Source organism: Topomyia yanbarensis, chromosome 3 (genome assembly GCF_030247195.1).
Source record: "Topomyia yanbarensis strain Yona2022 chromosome 3, ASM3024719v1, whole genome shotgun sequence".
Classification (NCBI taxonomy): Eukaryota; Metazoa; Arthropoda; class Insecta; order Diptera; family Culicidae; genus Topomyia; species Topomyia yanbarensis.
In genome coordinates, this window is record NC_080672.1 from 290,518,600 (window position 1) to 290,543,411 (window position 24,812).

Here is a 24,812-nt window from a genome sequence, read left to right on the forward strand (position 1 = left end):
TTCAAACATGAGCAACTATTTGAATCTGGATGCCAAATAAGTTCGAAAGCAAACTGTAGATCCACTCGTTTGCCCGGTTAACTCAAACATAAGAACTGATCCTTCTTTAAAACGAGTAGTTCTTTGAATCTATATGGGTCATTCCACGCGAAGTGATCAAAAAAAGATGCAAACTTGAAATCGACCTTCACGGATTTGAACAAAATTTGGAGGAATTGTTCATCTAGGGCGAATATATAAAAACCCAAATTTTTGTGTCAATTGAACCACCCCTCGGGTCATGGGAGCACCCCCCGTTTTGGCAAATTGCCAAAACCCTTGATTTTCTTTTGATCATATCTCCGGTTCTATTTAATCTAGAATCAAACCACAAGATGGCTTTTGAAGAAAATTGTTCAAGGAGACTATAAAAAATATTATTTTTTGCCGACAGTGTTGCCAACTATGCAATTTTTTCAGTTAAATATTAAAAGTTATTTTTTCTCAAAATACGTATATTTTAATTTTGAAAGTTTTAATGCCATCGCGTTCCTCAGACATTTTTACATAAAAAACACTTATCATCCCAATATAATATGAGCGCATCCTGAGATATACCGTTTTGAAGGGAAAAACTCCGATTTTCTCATATAAAAATCCATTTTTATTGGCCAAAATTGAGAAAATCTTCAAACTATCATAAAAATCGACCCTGATCTGCTAGAAGCAAACCAAATACGTAGTTTTTCATCATTTCTCGTCTACTTCACGAAAAATTATGTTTGAACTCAGAATACTCAAGTTGGTTTTTTAGTGTTGTGCGCTTGCGATTTTATATGGGAAATTGCGGTTTTTTCTCTTCAAAACGGTGTATCTCACGATGCGCTCATATTATATTGAGATGATAAGTGTTTTTTATGTAAAAATGTCTGAGGAACGCGATGGCATTAAAATTTTCAAAATTAAAATATACGTATTTTGAGAAAAATTAACTTTTAATATTTAACTGAAAAAATTGCATACTTGGCAACACTGTCGGCAAAAAATAATATTTTTTATAGACTCCTTGAACAATTTTCTTCAAAAGCCATCCTGTGGTTTGATTCTAGAGTAAATAGAACCGGAGATATGATCAAAAGAAAATCAAGGGTTTTGACAATTTGCCAAAACGGGGGGTGCTCCCATGACCCGAGGGGTGGTTCAATTGTCACAAAAATTTGGGTTTTTATATATTGGCCCTAGATGAACAATTCCTCTAAATTTTGTTCAAATCCGTGGAGGTCGATTACACGTGCCTTGATCACTTCGCATGGAATGACCCATATACCAAATAGCTCTCGTAAGCATATGATAAATCCACTTGTTTCACCGGCCTACTCCAACTTGGAGATTGATTCCTTCTTTCAAACGTTTCTATGAATCTGTACTGAAATCGAAATTATTGTACATTGTGACAAAAGCTGTTTTCGTCCTATAAACCCATTCACCCTTATTCAAAACGACCGTTATGCCAATTGTCTTTCAACGCATAGCATAGTCTTATGCTAAATATTCAAAAAAACATAATTTCTTATGCCTGACGATAGGTTCAGTAAATATGCACAACGCCGCATTATTCAACATCGGCGACGTCGCATTTTTCCACCCGGAACACACAAATGCGATTTGAATCACATCGATGAACGTTACACTAAAACATGGGACGGAGAATCTTTTCTTAACAGTCAAAATTGACTCTGATTATGGTGTCATTCTGACACATCACCTACGACTATTAACACAGGCAACAATGTGAATAATGTATGGAACATTCAGCACAGTCCCTTGTCAATTTGCACAGTTTTTCACCGTCCACGGAAGTGTTGGCGAAGAAAGTATCGCTTCGTTTCATTTGGTGCTATACGTAGTCCGAAAGGCTGACATTATAAATGAAAAGAAAAATTTATTTCAGTTTAATAAATTTAATTTCCTGCTGTGTATTTTCGTTTCGATATTTTTTCGGGTGAATGGGATTCGGGCGAATGCTATACGTTCGCCCAAAAGCCACTTTCCCTAATGACATTTGCCCGACTGTCACATACACCCGAATGCCATTCACCCGAATGCCATGAACACCCAAAAGACATTCGCCCGAATGCCATATAAACCCGAATGTCATTCGCCCGAAATCCTTTCACCCGAAAAACATCGAAATGAAAATACAACACAGGAAATTAAACTGAAATACAAATTTTATTTGATTTACATTCAATCCTAAGAACCAAATAACGTTAAAGTTATACCTATTAAACAGTTAATCCTATTCTTTTGAGATTTAGCTGGCGGTGCACGCTGTGGTTTATTCAATTGAGATGATAATGATAATTCTGTCGCCAAAAGTTTTCTGATCTCACGTGGTTTCCGATCTCGCAATGACGGCGTTTGATATAGAGCATGATGAAGATGGGTGCATGGGGATGTTTCATTTTAAATATCCGACAAAGCAACAAAAACTGAGAGAATGGCTGTAGAAACATGCTTGCTTGCTGGACACTTGGTTTGTAATTTAGTTGAAAATGGGGTGGATAAAAGAGCCCTTATTCATATCATTAGTCAAGATGTCACCTTAATTCGTTGATAACTCGGCTAACTGCTAACTGGATTGCGCTTAAATAAGTTTCAACATCTTTGCTTCGTTCCTAAGAAGCAATACAATGAAAAATCTGACCTGAAAAATAAAAGTATTTTACATACTCGTGTTAGAGCAAAGTGAAAAGTCAAGTACAACGCACCCTTTTGCATCGTACCATTTAAGGTAATGGATTGAATAGAGATAGCAGACATTGCTCTAACTAATGCGTTCAAATGAATAGGATGCATAGAGGCGCTAAGATTAACTAGGGCACAGTTACCCTGTAAACATTTAGATATTTCGCTCGCCTATCATATTTTGATGAATTATTTTAAACCAATAAAATTTCGTTTTCTTAAAAATTCTACAGTGGTGTATTGTTCTTTTCATTCAAAATAGTAAAGATTTAGCTGAATCCGCAAATCTTTGCATCGTATGTTCGCTTTCCTTCGCGTTCCGTCCGACTTTGCTAACACTCAGTGCGATATAAACTAGCTATAACCCCTATGTTTGAGTCACCCAAGCAAACGAGTGGCTCTTAGGTTTGGTTGCAACGTGTTGCCGCTTTCGACGCACCGTGGGCTTGGCGGTGGACTCCAGACATGCATTTTTTATGCTTGGGGATTTGTAGCTTGGAGACCTTGGATTCTGTTGGTCCCTAGAATCTAATAACACGGCGCGCGCTTCAGGAGGTGGATAGAAGGGATACCCTGACGACTGGCAGATTGAATTATTTTTGCTGTCAATTCAACTAGATCCAGACCGATGCAGTATCCTATGGTTGTTGGTTCATTACGCATAATCGAAATGGGGGGATGGATTTTACCAATTCAAAACCATTCTAAAGTATAAATGACGTTTACTTTAGAATTGCCCAATGTTTAAATTTAAAATTTAAGTGAGCTTTTCAAAGTAATCCCCAGTAAAAATTGAGGTTTTATGGTAGTTTTATAGTCAATCATAAAACTTAGATTGCACTTGTAGCGTGCTATAAAACTTCAATTGTTACTTGGGATGGGACCATATCAATACGAATGTTCAAAATCTACCTAGTAATCTTGAAGAACCATCATCCATGTGAACCAAACCGGAAAGTAAAGTGGCTATGTTCCCAAATATAAGCAACTTTAAATAAGGTACATCGGGGCAAGTTCATTTGAACCTCTCTAATAAAATCATAAAATAAAGAATTTTCAATCTGCTAGTGGCATGTATTAGTACATTCTGTTTATTATTGTTAAAAAATGAACATGCATACACAATTCCTAGAAAACAATATTCCAGAATGCACCCTTTCCCAGAAAAGCATTACCCAGAAGTTCATTCCTCAAATATTTCCCAGAATTTTTGGTAAGATGGAGAAAGCACCCATATTAATTTGAATTGGGAAAAATCTTATTCGGAATGTTGTCCATTTTGCTCCCCTCGAAGAGTACACTGTTAACAGCATTGGACAATAGTAGTCTTTTTAAATATAATTTAGTAATGTAAACATACATGTAGGAAAAGCCTTAGAATTTAGTAATTTAAATTTAATTTTTGGGAGCCATTTGGCAACAATCATCGGAAGCGGTGCCCCCTTCTAGAATCCAAAAGAATAAAATAGGAACTGATGCAGTGTAAAACTTTTGAGGATAAGCCGTCGGAAGCGGCAATCCCTCGCAAGCGAGCCTGATATCCATTCGTGTACCCGATTTACTCCAACATAGGGATTGATTCCTTCTTTTAAACATGAGCAGTTCCTTGAATCTGTATGCCAAATAACTCTTGCACGCAAACGTGTGATCTTTTCGCCTGCCCGGATTACTCAAACATAGGGGTTGGTTTCTTCTTTGGAGCTTTCTTTGAATCTGTATTAAAATCGAAATGAATGCACAATTTGACAAAAGGCGAGCATATATCCTTTTTTGCATTGGACATGTTTCGTGCGTAAACGTACGATCCGCCCAATTGCTCGGTTTACACAAACATGAGGCACCAAATACTTTCGAAAGTATAACTTACGCTAAATGGTATTAAGTTTTATTCGACCAAATTTTGATCGTAGCACTCTTTATGGTACACAAATACTTCATGTAACTGTTTCAATCGTTTTCTATTCCATTTCATTATTTCACACGTTTCGTCACTCAAAAGAACGCCTAAAACCGAAGAAATACTCAATCATAGACAAACTCTCTTCGAGAACTAGCGAAAACTAAATCCGAATTTATATTATACGCACTACAATGCACTAATATTAGTATAGTATAGTATCTATTGGTGCTCTGTATTCAAAGATCGCAAAAGTAGCCTTCCCCATATGTATTGTGATCATAACAAGCATTTTTTTTATTAAGATTTCAGAGGTTTTAATTTCTGTCGCCTCTTTTTTCGGGTCCGAAAAATTTACTAACTACGCTATGCTCCCGCATTTTTGTGAATATAAGCTAAATGAAATGATTGTTACGAACTTGGTTGAAAAAAAAAACAGAATTTTCGGTCAAATAACTGAGCTTTGGTACTCTCTGGCAAAAGTTTTCCGGTTATAATTTCTTTTGGGGATTTTTTTTCTGGGATTTGGTACTTTCTGGAAAGTAGTTTTTAGGGATTTGATACTTTCTAGAAAATATGTTTCAGGGGAAAAAACTTCGGCATTTTATTTTCTGGAGAATGCTTTTCGGGAAAATGTTATAGAATCACTGTGTACACTGTACATCATATATTAAAAATCTACTAGACCAACCTTTGTGGGATTTTGTACAAGAATAACAATGCCCAGACATAAGATTCCACGATGACTTGTTGATTCTTAAAGCAGCCCGTAAAGTATCCCAAGTGTGGTCGGAGTTATCCTAGTGTAGGATCTTGATTTAATTCTTCCTAGCTTCATTTTCACTTGCTTATTTTTCAACCAATGCCGGTACTGGCAGTCTTGGACGCTGTTGGAAAACGATCTCGTTTTATGTATTGTATCACCAGGCTCTGAACAGTTAACTTGTCTCTAGAAACAGTAGAACTTCTTCCGCAATTTGCGATGGGTTATATCAACAATTCAGTTTCCGCATTTTGAATATGGTTTTTTCCTCAAACCTTTTTTTAAATCTGCGTGCGTCTTGCCGGAAACTGTTGACTCATAGACATTGCAGGTATTTTTACGTGGTTTCATTCAACATAGCTTTTCGTTTCGTGGATTTTTAAGACGAAATAAATAAATTTGAATGGCTTTAAAACGGCACGTAAGCGACTTTAGTGTACAGAATAAATAAACCAGTGAAGCATATTACGATGTCTATAATATTTCAAGTAACTAATCTCTTCAATCTTTCCTTCCTACACTTAACAGGTCAATGGATGTGTCGAACGTGCTCCATGGGTCAGAAACCGGACTGTGTACTGTGCCCAAACAAGGGCGGTGCGATGAAGTCCACTCGGTCCGGTCAGAAGTGGGCTCATGTTTCCTGTGCTCTTTGGATACCCGAAGTCAGCATTGGTTCCGTAGATCGTATGGAACCTATTACGAAAATCTCCAGCATACCGACCAGCCGATGGGCACTAATCTGTGTACTCTGCCGGGAACGGGTAGGTGCCTGTATACAGTGTTCGGTGAAAACCTGTAAAACGGCATACCATGTGACATGCGCCTTTCAACATGGACTGGAGATGCGTGCAATTATCGAGGACGAGAACGCCGAGGATGGAGTCAAACTTCGCTCGTACTGTCAGAAGCACGGCGTCCATAAAGGTAAACGTGATAATAAAAATTCCAACAACAATACGGGCTCGGCAACCGACGATGAAACTGTCAGCTGTGGGGAGGTGAAACGAAAGAAACGCAAAGACATGACCTCAGAGGAACGTAATCAAGCGCGGGCTCAACGCATGCAGGAAATAGAAGCTGAGTTTGATAAGCATGTTAGTGTTAAAGATATTAGTTGTCATTTGTTAGATGTTGATCAGGAAGCTATTCATTACATTTATAACTATTGGATATTGAAACGCAAATCCGGTCATAATCGTCCTCTCTTACCACCTAAGACCGACGATGTGGATATGGTTGCCCAAAATCAGGAACAGGCGGACGATTTAGAGAAAATGAAAATGTTCGTTCACCTGCGACAGGATCTCGAACGGGTTCGTAATCTGTGCTACATGGTTAGTCGGCGGGAGAAGTTGTCTCGCTCATTTTTCCGCATGCGGGAACAGACATTTCACAAACAGATCGCTTCCCTGTGTCAGCGGACAACTGATAAGAAAACTTTAGACGAATCTACAATCGATGTTATTATGCAAGCGAACCACGGTCCTACGATATATGATAGACTTTATTCAAGTGATTCCGTTAGTAATAGGGCAGTACTGAGTTTAGAGGATATGTTAGAGCGTATAATTGGTGTACATAGTAGTAGCAGTTCTGGAAGCAGCAGTAAGATTAATAACCGTAAACAACAGCAGTCGCAGCAGCAACATCAAGCAAAAGAAAAGGAAAATGTTGGTGCTAGCAATAAAAAACCTACAGACATTAACGGATTAAACAAAACCACCCATCAACGGCAGACGATCAACAAACAGGATAACAAACGAACATACATCAACGGAGTCGCACGGCGAAGTATTAGCGATATTTCTAGTGAGAGTGAGGCTCAGTCGCGACGAAACATGACCACAAGTGCTAGCTCTGCAGAAGAGGAGGATGTTAAAAAGAGTTCGCCACCGGCAACAAAGAAGAAAGCACGCCAAACAAAAGCTGCAGATCGCAAGCGAAGAAAAGTTGGCTCATCAGCTGAGAAAACCCGCACCAATTCGATGGCTAGCTCGAGCGAAGACGAAGGTAACGTTCGCCTGAAACCCGTGGCCGGTATAACTGAGATTCCACAAACTAAGAAAAGTAATCAATCACGAAACCAATCACTACGACAAATGGAGCGGGAGTTGGTTGACGATCGAATGCATCTATCGGATTCAAACGATAGCGACGAGATTGTACCAATTGTGCCACGTAGTGGTAGTCAGTCTGGGGTACAAAATACCTACGCAAATAAGAACATGTTGCACATCTATTCTGATTCGGATAGCACCGATAAGGATAAGACTGATAATACTGCTAGCGATTCGCAGCAACATCCGTTCCGTACCAAAGCAGCTATGAAAGAGTTTAATCTAGCCGAAGCGGACAAACTCAAGCAGAAGTCAGTTTCACCGGTGAAAACCTTGAAAACGGCAACTGCAACATCGACCATAACATCAGTGTCTGTGGGACCTCCAGCTTCTGTTCAAACAAAAGCTGAAACGAAGAAGACATCTGCAGAACAAGTCAGTGCGATAGTAACACCGGCAGCTAATAGCAGCAGCAGTAGTGGTTATGGTTCAACGAACAAAACTAACAAAGAAAGTGGTACCACCGCAAGAAGAAAGCAGGAGAAGGAAAAGTCTGCTAATAAACCGAACAAGAAAGAGTTTTCTACTGACTTCCTCGTCGTGCCTCAGCGTGAGGCTGCCAAGAAAGCCTCTGAAAATTTGATGAAAACCAACCTGGCCGCACCAGTGCAATCCTCCCTGCAGGTTACTTCCAACGTCAGTCAACCGTCAACTACCAAAAAAGAGGTTAAAGAAGGTCGAGATGCTGTATCTAGTAGTAGCAGTAGTAGTAGCAGCAGTAGTTCCAGTAGTAGTAGTAGCAGTAGTACTGGAAGTACAAGTTCCATTAGCAGCACTGGGAGCAACAGTAGTACTAGTAGTAGCAGTACCAGTAGTGGTATTAGTACAGGCAGTGGAACAAAAGACATTGAAGTTAAAGTTGCTGCTAACAACAACAGTAAACAAACGAGAGAAATTGTGTCTGAAGTGCCCCAAAAAGTTACAGCTGTCGCGAAAAGAAGTAATAGCAAACCTATCAAACAGCAACCCCAATCGGTAGTTGAACCAACACCAAAGCTATCGAGTGACAAAGACCGACATGTAGAAAAAGATAAGCGAGACAAAATACCAACCAGGGAAAAAACAGCACAGACTAACCGCGAAGAATCAGAAAAAGATAAGGCGATCGTCGAAAAATTGCGAGAAAATTCCAAAGAAGCATCATTAGTTGATATGCTGGCCTATGTACCTCAACGTCAAGCCGCAAAGAAAGCCGCAGAACACATTAAAAGCGGCATGGGAAAACCGGCAGAAGCAACGGCTGCTACTCCAGTACCAATATCGGTGCCGACTGCTACAGAAGAACAAAAAACAAAAGCTTCAACGAAGGCGGTCCTTTCTAGCTCAACAAGTAGGAAGGAAGAAAAGAAAGTATCTACCACTTCCAGTAGCTCAAGCTCAGAAACTAGTTCATCGTCATGCTCTAGCTCTAGTAGCTCGGGTTCGGATAGCGACGAAGAGGAGGAAGAGAACGACAGCAAGAAGACAGCTGGAGCTCCGTTATCAAATAAAGCTGCTACTACAGCGGCTTCCAAAGGTGCTCCAGCGTCGCTTACTGGTAAAACGGTATCAAGTGCCGTACGGAAAACAGACCGACAGATGCCCTTTCTTGACAAGAGTAAATCTTCCGAGTCTGGTTCCAGTTCTTCCTCGTCTGACAGCGATTCCGACTCCAGCAGCAGTCAGAGTGATGACTCGACGCGATTACAAACTAAAGATAGCAGAAGGAAAACCGTCACATCGAAGCGAGAAGCTAGTCCCAAGAAGCAAATCTGTCGTAAGGAATTCGAGTCCGGAAAGAAACAAATGGCAGCTACAGCAGGAAGCAAACCTGCGGCGAATGCAGCCTCACGTCCAACTGATAAGGCTACAGCTGCCGCTAAAAGAGAATCGCAATCTCCAGTTCAGGATAAAGCCGCTAGTACTGCCACTGGTTACAGAGAGCACAGCAAGGTTTCGACCGTACCCGTCGAATCTAAGTCGGGAAGTGGCAGCAGCATTGCATCCACAAAATCTGCACTACCCGTCAAAGATGCCAAAATGCCTCACGATCGATCCAGAGCTGCTGACTTGCTCAAATCGGGAGATCATTCTAAGAATGTCGCTAGTAGTAAAATGATTCCAAATCGTCGCAACTCATGCCTCGTGACGACCAATGATGTAAAACCTATTGCAGTAGTCGCGGACGCAACTAGTACTACCAGTAAGTTTGCATCGCTTCGAGGTCGACGCAAATCTGTTTATGTAGACTTCGAACGGGAACGAAAGGAAAAGGAGCGGTTGGCGGCCGAAGCAGAGAAGATGATCAAGGAAGAGCAGCAGAAAAAGAAAGCCACGGTTGCTGCGAAGACAACGGCTACTCAAAGAGTTGCAGCTGAAAAAGCCGCAGCCGCTGAGAAGGCAGCAACCGCTGAGAAGGCAGCAGCTGCTGAGAAGGTAGCAGCTGATGAGAAGGCAGCAGCAGCTGAGAAGGCAGCAGCAGCTGAGAGGGCGGCAGCAGCTGAGAGGGCAGCAGCAGCTGAGAAAGCAGCAGCAGCTGAGAAGGCAGCCGCCGCTGAGAAAGCGGCCGAAGCTAAAAAAGCGGCTGCAGCTGAGAACGCTGCAGCTGCTGAAAAAGCAGCAGCTGCCGAGAAAGTGGCAGCTGCCGAGAGAGCAGCTGCTGTTGAGAGGGCAGCTGCAGCCGAGAAGGCAGCGGCCATTGAGAGTGCAGCTATTGCGGAAAAAGAAACTGCCGAACAAGCTAGGACCCTTGAGAGAACTGCCATTGTAGAGAAGGTAGCGACAGCTACAGTATCCCCTATATTGTCAGTTTCGCCATCTGTTCGGAATCAGAGAACACCTCGAAGGGAACAGGAAATACCAGGTCGAGGCGAAAAACCGGATCGTTGCAGTAATCGTCGTGTTGGCCGAAATGAAAAGGAAGATGTAATACTCATTGACGATTCTTCATCGCGAAGCAGTAGTGGCAAGAAGGAAGATGATATTGCAGGAATTCGAAATTCTCCTTTAATAGTCGCAACTACCGACAAAGAGAAAGAAAAAATATTGATGATTCCAGAAACTCTTTCGCAGAGCCGAGTAAAAACCGATGAAAAGCAGGAGGATGGTGGTGTGAATGTCAGACCAATTAGTAGCACTGGCAGTGATAAATACTCAAAGATTCCAAATACTAGTGACAAAATTAACCTAAGTGGTAATGAGGGTTCAATTGGAATCGACATTAAACATATTGCGGAAGAACAGAAAGCTGACATTAAATTACCGGTTGCCATAAGGGAAAAAGGATCTTCTAGCAGCAAGGAGAAATCATCAAATTCACTGGTTGACAGCAAGAAAGATATTGAGATCATATCACTAGTGGATGATTCCAGATCGAATGATGGTCGCGACGTTGTTATAGTGGAAGATGGCTCGAATGATGCCAAAGTGGAGAAGAAAAACGAGGTTGCCAAAGTGGAAGAAGATAAAAAAGTATTTTCTAGTGAAGCGTTGCAATCAGTATCTGCACCTCAGACTGCTGCGACGAGTGAATCCTCTATTGCGGCAGTCGAGGAAAGAAAGCAATTTGAGTTAGAATCGCTGGCCATGGCTGCCGTTCCCCAGTCGAATATTCCCGTCACCTTATCGTCTTTCCAAGCAGCTCCAAACATGGACAACATTCCAACTACCACAAACAGTATGAGCAACATTATGAACAATTTCACCAACAGTAATACCAATAACAGTAGCAATAATTTGGCACCCAAGGATGCTGGATTGAACACTACTGGTGGTTTGTGTCAGTCGATATTCGACTTACTATCGCTGCCGGCCGTGAGCGAATCGGTTTCGGATGATACGTTTGGTTTGAATCCGCCTTTGAATTTTCCTTTTATGGAAGATGGCAAAGAAGATACCCAACGAGAAACACTCAATCTTGTTGAAAAACTAAGACAAAAGTACAAGAAAGGTACCAGCGTTGGTCATGATCATAAGCAGGATGAGAGCAAGGATTCTCGTTCCGAAATCATATCATATGATGATGTGAAGCTTTTTGAAACTGTTGGTCAACCAGTTGCATTGGACTACAATACCAGTAGTAAAGACATTCCTGCAATTGCACAAGCACTCGAGAAAAGTAAACCCAACAACGATGTGGAGTACTACAAGTACAACTCGACTGATGACGTTGCTAACTCTTTGCATCACAGTAAGAAGAACTTGAAAGAGGATCACCTGGATCACCTGACAACCAGACCGTCCGACGAGCGTTGGGTACCTCCATCAATGTTGCAAGACCACAACCAACAACAGCAACAACTACCTGCCACGATCAATGATAATCGAAGAATGCTTCACCAACAGCAACCACAGCCTCCCAGCTGTATGGAAGCAGCAACTTTGCTCAACAATCAATCCAGTTCGAGTAACAACCAGAAACAACAGTCGCATATAAGTGCGCAAGTGTCAGGTTTATTTGACAGCATGGTGCAACAGCAGACCAATCATCACCATCATCAGTCACAGCACTCGCATCTCGACGATATCAACCAGTTGCCCGAATTGGACTTTATGCAGACCATCAAAAGTGTTGCCAATCAAAGTGAAGCTACCTCAATGCTGTTTGAAAACTTACAGCAGCAGCGTCGTTGGAACGATATTATGCCGAATCAGAAGAAACATGAATGTTCCGTTATGCAGGAAAAAGAGAATATGTTGCTCAAACAACAACAACAGCAACACGATCTGAACGCCAATAATCATCGCAATAAACTCAATGATCTCAACAACTTTATGGATATCCAAAATCAGATGCCGCAATCTCAACCTCCACAGCAACAGCCTCAGCCACCAAACAGTTTGAATCCGCTGGAACAGTACAATTTCAACGAAACCTCGCAGTATCCTGGCGCTGTAGCTCTGTTCCCACCGACCAATGTACAGGTTCCCTTCCCATCACCTGGTGCTGCCATGTTTCCTCCGAATTTTGCCTCAAATTTCCAATCTGGCAAACCGCAACAGCAACCGCACCATCCAATGCTACCAACTGCTGCAGCTGGAGGTCAACAACAACAGCAGCAATCGGCGGCATCTATTCAGCAACCTGCGACAGGAACTCGTGGCGGTGGTAAGCCAGATGAAATGTCAACAGCCAACAATCTGTGCGGCGCAACATTTACCTCATCATCACATAACTTGGCGTTGACAGAAACTATTGTATCGCCGCCAACGCCTCAGCAACAGAAGCAACCAATGACACCACAGATGGCTGCATCACCGTTGTCTGCCATGGTATCACCCAACAATCAACAACATCCAACTCCAGAGCATAACTTCATGATGAACCATTCTCCAGCAATGATAGGACCACAGACACCACAGATGCAACAACAGCGAACACCGCAACAAGATAGTGCGGGCATTCTGCAGTCATTGGATCAAAACAGTGTACCTAAGAAATCACCTACCAAATCCTCGCGATCTTCCTCACGCATTCAAAATCAAGGCAACGACTCGTCAATTGCATTGGGTCAAATGAAATCCCCGAATATTAGTCCGGGGAAAAGTCCGAAAACGTACGATCCCAAGCCTCAGCAGTCGCAACCACTTGCAGACTCATTACGTGGAAAACCATTGAAACCCGAAGGTGGTGCAAAGCGGGGACCACGAGGACCACGAACAAACAACATAAATCAGCGAGGTGCTATTTCCGGGAAAGGCAAACATGGAAGGCAAGGTCGCGGTGGTCGACAACAGATCAGCTTTATGCCACAGCTATCGCATAATGACTATAACGACTTTGTAGGTGGTACAATACACACCAAATTAATCGGAACAGTGTACGATCCGGATTTTGATGATGATTTGGCGTGCAACAGCATGGAGAAACTGCGAGATATGCGAGATCGAAGGCGATCGATTGACTGTCGTCTTCAGGACACGTTTCGAGCATCGCGCGAACCTTCAAAGTCACCAAAATTCCCAAGCCTTAATCTATATTCGTCGCAAACTAGTACCCTTGGAACAAAACAAAATCGATCTTCTTTCACACCAACTTCACTACCACCTAATCTGAACTCGGGAATTGTGACCAGAGCTGATATTAGTGTGACACAACCCAGTGTCAGTACTAGTCTACAGGACATGGTCCAAACGGTGCTTCCAGGTCCTGTCGACATGCGGACTTATAACAGTGGTTTCGATTCTTCTACCAACACAGATGCCTACAATAATCATTTGCTCGGAGCATTTGCTAGTGGTACGGCTGATCAAACGCTCGCCGATATCGATGAAGATATGGAAAACGAGCTGCAATCGGCTTTGAAAGCCAGTAACAATAAAGTTGATACGACGCCTCCAGCGTCTGTGACGTTGGCACAGGCAGTTATTTCTCATCATTCTTCTAGCATGACGACAACATCGCTATCGTTGTCCTGCGTATTAGTATCTGCAGTGACAACCCTGCCTACTGTAATAGAACCAATTGAGCCACCTCAGGAAGAAACCAACGATTCCGATAGCATCACAACAAAAGTTTCCCTTTCGGATTCGCGGAACATCATGAAACTGAAGATCAAGGGACCATTGGCACAGTTGGACAATAGCTCGTCGTCTTCTACTACTACTCTGCAGCAATCAAGCGTGATGGAATCGAGTTTAAATGTTCCGATCATGTCAACCCCGTTGACAGTAAATGTTGGCGCTGGCTCGTCCAATCTGAGACGAATGCGTAAAAAAGAGTTGCTACGACAATACTGGACTCAGGATATGAACCACGACGATCAGACGGGTCTGCAAGTGGTAGATCAGAATCCTAATCTGTCGTTGACGACCGCAATCAGCAGAACGGTGGGTATACCAAAAGCAGTCGATTCGCTATGTACGATGCCAACCAGAGATGACTACAAAGATTACGGAGGAGTAGATTTTAAGAAAAGGAAGAAGCTTTCGTCAAACATGTCACGAGAGCTGCGTGGGCTGGTACCTACGGAACATGATATTATGGAACGACGACGGAGTGTTGGTTCTACTGGAAGCAACGGGTCGACGAGTAATCTGACGGTGGATGTTCCACCAGTGGTGAAGCGACGGTCACGAAACAATCGGACGGCCACAGTTACTGCAATGAATCAGCCGCAGGCGGCTCCCAAACTGAAGATCAAAATTGGTTCCGATGTGATGGAGGCTTCCGGTTCGTACAGTGATCGAATCCGCCCACCGAAGAAACGACTCGCAACAATGGCGCCCCCTAGTTTAGAAGATTTACGACGTGATGCGATGATGTTTGCTGAACAGATGATGTTCGACGATGAAGAGGAAGGCCGAAAGGCGAAAAAACACAAAAATAAAGATAAGGAGAGGGATCGAGAGCACAAAAAACGTAAGAAGGAAAAGAAGCACAAAAAAGATAAGGGTGAGAAGCTGGATAAAGTAGAGATCATCAATAAATCGGAGGAGGCGCCCCGAATTGTCATAAGGCTAGGGGTTAAAAAACCGCCAATTGATGAAACGATGAGTGTTCCGCTGCTGGATCCGACTCAAAGTCAAGCGAATTCCCCGGAAACAGATCCATTAGCTATAGATCTGGCCGATTTGCATAATAGTAACGACAGCAGCAACTGCAGTAGTGGCCACGTGAAACCTATGATAACACCGATCCGGCTGAAATTGGCAAGGAATTCATCTGGAGGAGGATACATAATGTCTTCGAAGAATAAACGTCTCACAGGGGATCAACAAGAGCAATTGAATAGACATCTATCGGAATCTTGCGAAGAGACTAAAACTTTGAACATTGTACTACCGAGGCTGGATATTCCGCTGAATACAGAAACTATCGATTTGAGTGTTGCTCCTCCGTCCATCGGTGACTCCACTCCACCGAATTTCAGCAGTTTAGCTCATTCGGATCGGGATCCCCCCTCCCCAATAGATCTACTTCCATCGTTGGAATCGTTCAAAACAGTCGATCTAAGTGCAATGTCTTCGTTTACTTCTTCCACTAACACTGCCTCTACCATGTCTTTCAACAATACCCTCGGTGGTGGCAATAGCAGCAGCGCGACAACGTTCAATCCATTTGGGGGTTTTATTCCACAGCAACAACAACCGCAATCCCAGTTGCAGCAACCGCAACAGCACGAGTTGACAGCGACTGCCAAAGATTGTGAAGTGAGATGACGGTTTATGTAAATAGTCGTGTAAATGTTTTATTGTGCAAATCTCTCCAGTCAAATTGTGTATATTATTTTCCTGTTGGTACTTTTTTTTAACTAGTAAGATGTGTTAATATTTTTGACGTTCAAGCGAAACAAAATCGTGAATGAAACTATTTTCTCGCTCCTTCGAGGCGAATATTTTTGTTTTGTATAGATTTCTACTTTTATGCATGTTTTCTGTGACAGATGACGGTACATAAAGTTTATTTTGTTTCGAGAATGTTTTATATTTTAGACTAGAAACACTCATTTGTTCAAAATCTGACGCACCTATCTTCTTAAGGGAACTAAAATATCCATCTGTAAATAGTCAATCAAAACGAAAGTTTTGAATCGAAACACTACTGAGTAATATGATATTTAAATGAAAAGAAAATTTATGAGGAATAACTTAGTTGAAGTAAAAAAAACACAAAGATAAGAACAAAAATAATAGATCCCGGCAAACAAATACTTACCGTAGTTCTAGTAAAAAAATAGAAGCGTATGTTATTTGTTCCAACAACAGCAGAACAATCTTGTTCGGTCTCTGTTAGCTATTTCACGTTTACTAAGACTACCTACAGGCGAACACATTTGTAACGGAAACTCCTTGTACGACTATTTTCAAAAAGTGTAAAAAGATAAGTGCAAAATTCAATCGATCTCGAATGAAGACGCTTTGCTCATTGCTGAGTAACCAAAATAAGCGAACGTCTATGTGTGCGCATGGCAGTTGCTGTTGTTAATTTTGTCGGGTGTGAAATTAACACAATGAGATTGTACGTATAAATTGCTCCCTTCCCTTGTTTTATGTAAATATTACCTGCGTAGCAGTATGGGTGCGACCGATTTTTCCTTAGTGGAAACAAAATAAAAGGAACGGCGATTGGCTCCACTAAACAGACCACAAAACGAGAATCATGAATACATCCTGTACATATAAATCTAGTTGATGAGCTACTTTAATTTTAAGAGAATAAGTTTTGTTTTAATAACGTTTAAGGAACAGAAATTCATTCATCTGTTGCGTGTATGTACAGTATAGTAGCGAAAAACAAAAGGACGTTTCACGTTGTTCAAATGAGCCACATTAGCTAAAATGAATTGTAAGTAAGAAAATATTGAAGAATAAATAGTGAAAGAGAATAAAAACTTCAGTTACGATTAGTATTAATTTTTGTGTCGTAATGCCTACGATTACTATACATATGGTTTGTCCAAATAAACTATTTAATTTATTTATGAGAAATCCCCTCCTTAGCGTAGGATTAAGTAATAGTAAACATAAAGAAAAGGAAAAAAGTAATATTAGTAAATACAGAAAAACACAAAGTGAACTAAATAAACTCTTTTAGGGACAAGTAACAAAACAACAAAAACAGTTGAACTTTTTAGAGAGGAAAGGTGACTAAGAAAATCGTAACTATCAATGTATTATAACTTTAATTACCAGGGCGAAGTTAAATTGTAATCTAACACTTGTGAAAGTAGAAAATTTAAAACAAACAATGGAGATAAATTTAAACTAATTTAAGTACGTCAGATGGCAACAAGTAACAAAAGCGAAAGGTAATTTGTGAATATGAGTAAATATTCTCTCTAAGTTTCTTAGAACAAGTAAATGTCAAATATCATGTATCAAAACATTATTAGACCTGGTAATCTTACACAGAGATGAGAAACAGAAAAATGCATTAAAAAACGCAATATATTTTATTATTATTTTATATTTAATTTCCTTTAAATCTCTGTAAATTATGAAAAATTTACAACAAAAATCAATATAAATAAATTATTCTTGCAAATACATAATTGGAAAATAATAATCAGAAATGCCTTTTTTTAACTGTCATAACGAAACCCAGAACTATAGATTTCGTGTGCAAACCACGCCTGTTCGAGGTTAAACAGCCACACAAATGATTCGAGATATGTTATCAATCAGCAATTAGCATTATTGATAAACGGACAATCTTCGTCGCTAGCAAACGTATCTCTCATTGTAAGTAGTGGAGATATAAAGTAGCGGCTGCTACTCAGAAGTCGTGTTTTTAAACCAAAAGAATCAAAGTTCCCGGGTTTGCTGGTTACCGATGACATCCCGTCGGGAATCTGGAGAATCCTTTGCCAAGAGGGTACGGCGGCGAAGGATTCGGTTTCTACGGACGGTGAGTAGCCTATCCGTTTTATATGAATTTGCGGTGGTATTGGGCTGGATTCAAGGGGAAGGGTTAATGTAGAACGCAACTTCTCAGTGTGCGTGTCTTAAAAGTTATATCTCAATTCAAGTTATTCTACACTACAGCACGTTATCATTGCTACAAACGAGGCAACAAGACACACGCCTCAACAAATATTCACTATGGATTTTGTTCTAACTTTCACACGCTGTTTCTGTTGCAGCGTTAGAATAGCTGGAACAAAATCCATAGAGTTTTTTTAGGCATGTGTTCTGTTGCCTCGTCTCCGGAATGCTCAAAGTGACGAAATCGATACAAGCTCTAATGCGGGACACTTATTTTCAGTACCTAAACTGAAAGGTGTTTTGATGAGAAAAGAACATGCTAAAGTAGCTATTGAATATTTTGTTTTTTTTTTAATATTTTAGAAAAAATGTGATTAACTACGTTTGCTATTGATGCATCTTTGACATAAACTCGTCAAGCACACGTAGCCTGAAAAAAGTTCGGGGGTAGCCCAAGAGTTTTGAAGTAAAATATCGATTTTCGAAACATCTGCAGGGAACTAAGTTTCAATATACATACATTGAAATCTAAACGATTTATTATTGTGGTTTTTATATGATTTTTATGCTGGTTTTCCAAGTTATGCGGATTCATGTATGTCTATTAGACCGGCAACAGTTTTGAGCCCTATTCTCACAGTCACGCCACCAAGTGACTAGAAGGAAATTGTGTTCTAATCACTAGATGACGTGACTATAAGAATAGGGCCCTTCGACTTTTTTTTCCGAACACTGCTAATTCAAATGGTAATTAGATGCACAAATCATACGCATAATATGAACTGTTTCCGATAGCTCTAGTTCACCCACAAGATGTTTCAAGTTTCTATAGCAATATATAGGGGAACCCGGGGCTATTCGGACCTACTTAAGCAAATCGCTCTTTTGGGTGGATAGATGTGAGAAAAGTTACTGGTCAAAATTGTTAGTTTGAAACCTCAGCTACATTTTGGTGCCATAAAAGGTTCATTTGCTAGGCGATGCACAGTGGCACGACGAATGACAAAACCCCAAAAATCAATGTCTTGTAATTCTTTTGTAAATATTTATTTTATTTTTCTCTCAGTTTGAATAAAGGTATCTCAAAATTTTACTATAATCGGATGGAAAATGAGTTTTTAACATGTCGTTGAAGAAAGTGATGTCGAGGATTTCTGTTCAATTCAATTCATTATAATTTTTAGTACCTTAGCGTTTCTAATGGCGATATCTCAAGAACTACATAGCCGATTGGAGCAATTTTAAGTTAATTGAAAAGAAGAATGAATATGCTAAACTACAGATGGGAGATTTTTGTGTAAAACTGATTTACGTTTGTTCCGCATCAAAAAATCCAATTAACAAGTTTCATATCATATCAATAATTTATCTTTATACGTCTTCCAATTTTTGAGATGGTCTCCCATGGGTCACTTATCATGAATCTGACTCAAAACTTAGTTTAGTTTCAAGATATATAGGGCTCATCTTGCGCATTTTTGCGCCGAAGTTGGTATATCAATGTTTTTGAAAATACCCATATGGAGGCGACCTGTAGCTCATAAATCTCCTTAACCCATTATAACCCAGCTATGTTAAAACTTTTGATAATTTATAAAATACTTCGTGAGCCCTCATATTATGCCGAATTAAGTATGGGAAAAATAAAATAACCCCTTTGAAACGTTTTGTTGCGCGAAAAACAAACGTATGAAATTTCATACGCTGGGCTGATAGAGTATCAAAAAATCATTACAGAGAAAATTCGGCTAATGTCCTTATATTCAGCATAAAATCGAATAATATCTTCAACCTTGCGAGATCATTAATTTAGCGGCTTTTTTGAATGATTTTAACACTTTTCACCTCTTTCCTGCCGTTTTGTCGCATGATTGGTTCCTTCCATTAAACCATCTTTCCTTCAATCTTTGCAATTATTTTAAGAAAAAGAACATTTTCTTACAAGAATTTACATAAAAAATATTCTGGTTCGAGCCAGGCATGATTTGTAACGTATTAAGCATTTGTTAACCTTGAATGCACTGATTCAACGTCAAAATCAGCGAGAAAATTGTGAATCCCCTCCGGGTCCTAAAGAGGAAATAATTTTGCCTTAGGAAAAAAAGATATCGGTGCAGCCTAGCGTATGAAATTTCATACCTTGAACTACCAGCAGAATTTTCGCAACTGTTTCACCAATTTCTTCCATTTTTTTGCACTGAGGCACATCTTTCATACCTCTCATGGCCATTCGTCCTCAATCCGAAACAAGAATTAGTGATTTAGAAGAAAAATTTAATAATAAGTATTGATCATATTTTGGTTTGAATTTTGTCCAAATTTGGCATTCGAAAACACAATGGAATTTTATAAAAAAAGATTATTGAGCATACACATTATAAATTATAGGTTATTAATTAACGTTCACAGAAGACCAGAAGTTTGAAAACGCCTTTATTGTATAACAAGTATGATCCTGAAATGTGTTGTTTTTGCGTATGAAATTTCATACGCTAGGACATAATGGGTTAAAAACTAATTGCCTAAACAACATCATATTACCGAAAAATTAGTGATTTTTACTAGTTTTGTCTACCATTTTTGCTATCCGATGAGCTTGGCTACTATGATTAATGTTTATATTAACCCTTTAACGACCAACGCATTCAAATGGGTTTTTTAAAAGTAGCCGAAAAAATGAAATATGGAATATCAAAACTGATAAGAAATGGTTTTAGCGACCCAAAATTAGTTAAAACCCCAAGTTTTAGCCACATACACCAATTTTTATAATTTTGTTACAACTTTGTATGAACAGGTGCCACTGTGCGACGATTTGCAAACCTCTACGTTCTTCCGTCTCTTTACAATGTAGGGGTAATTCGGACCTCCCTAAGGGGCAATTCAGACCGTCATTTTTCTTTAATTTTTTCGCAAGGGAATTATATTTACCTATGAATTAGTTACAAGAGACACTCCTTAAGAAGCAAAAACATCAATTGCTTTGCAAAAGTTTAATGTGGTATGTCACAGCTGTCGATTGGCGGCCCTTGTATTTTCTTTGCTGTGGCGTGTGCAATGGTGTGCGCAGCCGCTGAACGGTGGTTGACGGAATAGGGGGTCCGAATAGGCCCGTACATTCATATCGCACAAATGTGGTGAGCGTCTCGAAAATATCTCTGTTTTGACCCAAACAAAAATCATTTCATAAAATAGGAGCTTCAAGCTTTCCAAAATACTTAGGGTGGGTGCTCCTATAGTTGAGGGGTACCAATAGTTGCAGTAGTGGGTTATACGCCTAACTAAGGTACCAACCACCAGTAAATATTTTTTATATCGATTCATCGCACTAAAATTATGCGACAATTGAACTGTTATGCTTGAAATTTGGTCAAATAACTATTGAAAAAATCATTTTCTTTGAATTTTGAGCTCCCTTGCACGTATAGTTGATCTTATGTACCTATAGTTGCAAGACCCATAAAAAATCAATGGGATTTGCAACAATAGGAACCGAAATTAGCGATTACACCACTATTGGTACATGTGTTCCTATAGTGGTACAAGTGGTTTTGAGTATATACATTGGTTAATAAACCATCTTTATATTTTTCGCATGAAGTAGGGATTGAAAGCTTTAGTTTAATGTATTAACATTGCCCATAGGTCTTTTCATCAATTTTTGAACAAAAGTTTTCCTTAAGTATGCGACTATTGGTACATCCACCCTACCTTTTATTTGTTCACTTTTATTTGTTGCTTAAATCATGTGTGTGACGTGACTAAACACTTTACGTGACTTTTTTCTCTCGATTCTGAAAGTCGACTCGGGTGAGGAGATTCACCATTGCGGTTAAATGGGTGTCTCACGTCACCCGAAGTGACTCTTCAGGCACGTAGAGTGAGGTGAGATTAGTCGTCTCACGTCACACGCCGCGCAGAATAGTGCCGGTTGTATCTCCTTTCTACAAAGAACAAAGAATCAACTTCAGCTCTCAAAATCAATGTTTCAGAATAGCGGTTCCACGAATATGTACGATAGTCAGAAAGTCTTGCCAATGATAGACATGTTCTATGAGTGAAACGTGCAAACGACTTTTCGTCGGTCGAACTTTTGCTGTGAAAATTTTTTATGGGTTCACAATGATAAAAAATACAATTTGGACAGCTTTTCGAAATTCGAATTATTTTCAAAGTTACAGCTGTTAACTTTGTTAACATGAGTTTGGATTTTATTTAATTTCTCCCGATTGGTAGCATCGATGCTGCTCATTATTCAACCAGGTTAAAAGTGATAAGTTGTTCTTCTAAACCAAATTGTGCATGACGGAAAAAAGATAACTGCAAAAGTTTTTCATAATTTTAATAAATAAATTTAAATAACGGTGATATACCAATCGATTTTAACGCCGTTTCAGCCTAATATTGTTTTATATTTTATGATAAACCATGCGCAAAAATAAAAACGCTTTTAATCCACCTCACAGTGTGATGAGAAATTTCTTATAACTCTTATCACACTCTTTGGATATTATCTCCATTGAGAACATTTAAAACTGGATGTTTCGCAATATTTCTGATAACACATACTACATGGGACTGTGGCAGGACTCAGAGAAACGCTCAAATCAGCATACGACCCCATCAGTGCTAGAAATCTCAAAGGCTACTAATTACTAATGCTTTGTTAATAACAAATCTCAGTTCTTCAATCAATGCATTGTGCAGGGAAAACTGAATTTTCCTAAATTGCTGGCCCGAAAAAAAAATTGAATCTCTTTGAAGTGCATATTCACAATACTGCCACTATAAGCATTACTGTCCCATGTGCTATGGGATTTCCTATACACATGGGATAGTTTGCGTATAGCGGCAGAATAGCGTTTCCTCAAAGTTCCAACACGACTGAGAATAAAAACTGAAACTGCAGCGCTTGATATCACGCTATCTCTGAAATGCATGCGTGCATAGTTCAAACTTTGCTTTATCTATAGTTACTTCCCAGTAAGGGAAACGCAATTCTGGTCTATGCGGTACGAAACCAATCGAATAACTTTTCTGTATTCTCTTAAGGATACGAAACGAAACGAAATTTTAATAGAAGATGCTGTTCGCAACACGAAATTCTATTTTGACGAAAACATTTGCGAACTACAAAAATCATTTAATACAGGGAAAGTTAATTCTTTTTAATCAGGCATTGCATTCATCGCTCATATGAGTAAATGCGTTCAGATAAGTTGCTACTGCAACAATAAAAACTCAAATTTTCACACGAAAAGTTATTGGCACTCACACAACTTCTCCAGATAAATACAACGTGTTATTTCTCCGGATAAATAAAACCTCCGGAGAATGAGCGAATGAGTTTATCACGGTATACTTTTTGTGCTCGCTGCCTTGCTGTTGTTATTCCAAAACACGAAAAAACAAGTCTATCGTACTTCTTTGCACCTATTCTTTAAAATTAAGTGTATATTTTGACACTTTTATTGATTTCCACGAAATTAAAATATTATCACCTTCTCCGGTGAGAAGGAAAAAACCAAATAAATTTTATCCGGAAAATTATTCTCCGCTATTTGTGAAGACGGAGAATTTTGCGACTCATCTTATCTCGGAAAAGAGCGACATCGGATAAGCTTCCTCTCGCGCGAGTGAGAGAGAATTACAATGCCTGTTTTTAATACTTTTGTATATTATGAAAAATTGTTGTAACTCATGCGATCGAAGATTAAACAATTTTTTCCAACATTTGTGACTGCATAATTGCATAAATAGTCAGGAAAAGCCATATACATTATTAGAGCAATTACCTCATTTCTAGTTAGCCCACGGCTTACTGGGCCACAGAAGCAATATCATGGTCAATATCTCATGCCCGATCAATACAATCAATAAACTATTCAAAGCATGTTTTCTTCCCAATAATATAAAATCACATGTAGGATTATAAGCGACCGCAGTCAAAATAAAAAAATTATACTTGTAACAACTTAGTCGCTAAAACCTTAATAAATTTATATTTGATCTACCGTTACAAATTTTTGGAAAGGGTAGATCATTACCTTTCGAACTGTGAGTCTGTTTCATCGGATTTTTTTTTACAAAATATTAAATTAATATTACTCAAAGCGTTAAAAAAATCTTAAGAATGCTTTTTTAAAAAGGAAAACGGGTATTGTTTTCGTATTAGGGGGTTATATACAAAGTTGTGGCGAAAAAGTCAGCTAAGTTCGTGATTTTTTTAAAGTGTTTTATGCAAATTTTATTTGAAGAAGCGAAAGACAGTTCGTACTACTACTATCAAAGTTTGAAAAAACAGATTGAATTAAAAAATATATGCAAGGTTGGTGAAGTTATGGCCTATCCCCCGAAACGTGTTTTTGGTAGGGGCTTGCGGTGAACGCTCTCCAAGCCGAACCGCTCAATAGAAATCAAAAAGTGAAAAGATTATTGAAGAAAAATGAATTGTGGTGTATTTGAACGGATCGGTTTCCCAATAAAAAAATATTTTCCGATAAAAAAAACATGTTGACCAAAAAATTGTGTTTTGTGGTGTTAAAAATTTTAAACAAAAATTCATTGCGAAGAATCGAAAATTATTGGATCAAAAAGGAACCGTTCAAGTACACGAGAATATTAATACAAACAATTCAAAAAAAAAAAGAAATTATGAAGATCGGATGAATAGTTTTTGAGATATCACGTTCACTGCAACGGTACTTTTCAAAAAACATAGTTCCCAGATAATTGTGTTTAAAGTTTTGCGTTAATTTCACTCGTGGAAGAACCTGCGCGCTGCGAACGGCTGTAGTTTGCAATCTGATGCTCCGACCTGAATGAAATTTCGCACAGACATTTTCAAAAGTATGTACTTTCAGAATATTCAATAATTTTTTTTTCAGTTTTTTGAGTTCCA

The 24,812-nt window shown here is 39.4% G+C and overlaps 1 protein-coding gene across 2 annotated transcripts in view; it reads left to right on the plus strand.

The window, feature by feature from the left end:
* The window catches only part of LOC131693318 (uncharacterized), a 40,900-nt gene extending 24,996 nt beyond the window's left edge, over positions 1-15,904 (plus strand). For both annotated transcript variants that reach the window (XM_058981039.1, XM_058981038.1), the window contains exon 7: positions 5,916-15,904. In XM_058981039.1, the coding sequence (XP_058837022.1) occupies positions 5,916-15,646 (9,731 nt within the window). In that variant the 3' untranslated portion in view covers positions 15,647-15,904. The remainder of the gene's footprint in view (positions 1-5,915) is intronic.
* The last annotated feature ends 8,908 nt before the right edge of the window (positions 15,905-24,812 follow it).